This window comes from Postia placenta, assembly GCF_002117355.1.
Source record: "Postia placenta MAD-698-R-SB12 unplaced genomic scaffold POSPLAscaffold_245, whole genome shotgun sequence".
Lineage (NCBI taxonomy): Eukaryota > Fungi > Basidiomycota > Agaricomycetes > Polyporales > Adustoporiaceae > Rhodonia > Rhodonia placenta.
In genome coordinates, this window is record NW_020170076.1 from 1 (window position 1) to 2,766 (window position 2,766).

The 2,766-nt window shown below is 57.0% G+C and overlaps 1 protein-coding gene across 1 annotated transcript; it reads left to right on the top strand.

Moving 5' to 3' along the window:
- Positions 1–188: 188 nt before the first annotated feature.
- On the top strand, positions 189–2,766 carry POSPLADRAFT_1097820 (hypothetical protein; the record flags this gene model as incomplete). Its single annotated transcript, XM_024483155.1, has 2 exons — positions 189–241; positions 519–2,766. Coding segments are annotated over 2 exons (2,301 nt in total), but the record flags the coding sequence as incomplete, so codon positions are not given.

Here is a 2,766-nt window from a genome sequence, read left to right on the forward strand (position 1 = left end):
AGCGTCCTGTGTAGTATAAAACCTGTCGTACTTCTCTCTAAAAATACAAGATCCGGTTCCCCCCTCGAGTTCAGAGCTCATAAGTCGAGTTCGCCCTGCGTCTAAGCCTCTAACTGCGTCACTTCGTCCCTCGCTGCGTAACCTCGAAACCTCGTCCACTGCGTTTACTCGTCGATACCGTCTCGACGAACCCTTCGACTTCGACTATTGTCGAAGAAACTGCGAACCGCGTCCTAGCTAAGTCCCCCCTATCGAATTGTCTCTTTCTTCTACGATTCTTCGAAGAGCTCTCCCGAGCTTCGATCGTCTCCACTAACCATCCACAGCCTCCGAGGAGCTTCGACGACGTGTCGAAGCCACCTCGTAGCTTCCCCATTGTTCGTAGCCTTTTCCGAAGGCGTTTCTCGTGTTCACTCGAACCGCGGGACACCTTGCTGCTAACTCCCCTCTCACTAGACTATAATCCGTCTCTCTAGTCCCTTTAGGTCGCACCCAGGTTAGGGGTTAGGGTTTCGTAGGTCATATCATTTCTGGAGCCCACCGCGAGGGGATTTCAGGCAAGAATTCGCCGCTTTCGGGTTTCCGAAAACGTCTCCAGTAGTCACCCGCTCGCAAGCGCGTGAGGCTGCTAGCCGCAGCGCCACTGAGAACCTCGACAGCTCCTCTCGGACGCAATCGACTCCCTCTCCGACAATTCCCGGTGACTTCGACCGCGACGAAGAAGACGAGATAGACCAAGAACTCCAGGACGACTTCGACGAAGAACCGATCCCTTCGACCGCCGAAGAACGCACTTCGTCCCCCGAGCTTCTAGGCCTCACTACTTCCGACTACGACTTTTCGACTCCTGATCTTTTCGAACGATCCAGTTCTTCGCCCGAACCCGAGTATCCCATCCCATCTACTTCGAATCTCGTACTTCCGACTCCGTCGTCTTTTCGCGCCCACGCTCAGCCGCCCATCGCATCCTCTTCGCGACTTTCAATCATACCTTCATCCGACCTGGCACCTCCGCCACCATTAACACCTTCGAACGCAGCTTCGAACTCCAACCCCGCACCGCCCGCTCCTACGATACCTTCGACTACTACCACGTCCTCTTCGAGCCCAGCTCCTACTACCACTACAAACATGAGTCAGAACACGACCGCACCGTTGATGCCCCCGCGCGGTCATTCGACGGCACCAAGCTTCGACCCGTCAGAAGTCCGTTCGCTTCGGCGTTACTTCCAGGACCTCGAGGCGTTGTTCACCCGGTGTCAGATTACCGACGAAGCAGCCAAGAAACAGTGGGCCGTTCGTTACCCTTCGATCGACGTCGCCGACTTATGGGAAACCATCGAGTCCTTCATCGACGTAGCCAAGAGCTACAACGACTGGAAAGCCGATGTACGAGCACTCTATCCTGGCGCCGACGATACAAGAAAGTGGTCGCTGGCGGACATGGATCAGCTCATCGGAGAACGCGCTCGTATCGGGATTCACAACGCGGCGGACCTAGGCTGCTACTACCGCGACTTCATGGCCATTACAAAACATCTCATCACACAGCACCGACTCTCCACTATCGAACAAAGCCGCGCATTTCTTCGCGGATTCCAGCCAGCGTTGCTCACACGGCTCGAGACCCGACTGCATCTCAAGCACCCCGATCACTACGCCGACGACCCATACACCATGGCAGAGATTCACGCGGCGGCTACTTTCATTCTACACGGTACATCGAGCACACCTACGACAGCGGCTAACCAAGCTACCGCTTCGACGTCGAACACTTCGACAACGGTGCCCCCCGGGATGATCAAGACCGAAGACATCTCGATGATCATCAAAAGCCTGTCGAGGACGATCGCGACACTCATTCAGCCAACGACGCATGCTACGCACAACCACGCCCCCGCACCGAGACAACAGGCTGCCGTCCACGTCCACGAGAACACCGGAGCTGAACAGACGTGCCACTACTGCGGCAATCGTGGCTGCAGGGTAGGCACCTGCGAGTTCGCGGAGATCGACATTCGGGACGGCAAGTGCAAACGGAACACCGAAGGCAAGATTGTCCTTCCGAACGGAAGTTTCTGCCCCCGCACTATCCCTGGACTCACAATACGAGATCGAATTTACGAGTGGCATAGAAGAAATCCCGCAGCACCCGCCGCTCCAACGATGCTCTTCGAGATCGACGATCGCTCGACTATGCAAACGTTCACGCTCAACACTAGCGGCAGGATCGAGGCGCTCGAGCGGGAACTCCTTCAGCTTCGGAAGCGAAGGGAGGTCTTCGACGGCGTCGAGATTCTACAGCGGAAGAAGCCTACGACGCCAGCCGTCCCGAAGAGCGCGGAAGCCTCGGGATCTGGTACATCGAAAGGAGTGGCGGCGCCCTCGAGCACTTCGACAAGCACGGCCCCGCCTACGACGATACCAGCAGCAGCACCCCCGCCGTCTTCCTCCTCGTCTACGCAATCCACGTCTCATCCTATTACTACGTCCGCTCCCCCAGCACCACCAGTACACCCTTTCGCAAACGCTCGCGACGCAACCTACGCCCCACCGAACGTTCGAAACTTCGCAACTCCGCCGAAGCCCTCGAACGACAAGGGCAAGGAACCAGCGTACAAAACCATCGTCCCTGTCATCCAGCCGAAGCTCGCCGAGGAAATCTTCCAGCGTTCGATGAAGTCGCCGTTCGTCACGCTGACCCCAGAAGAGTTGCTGTCAATCGCGCCCGACGTTCGAAACAAGTACCGCGACGCCGTCACCCCT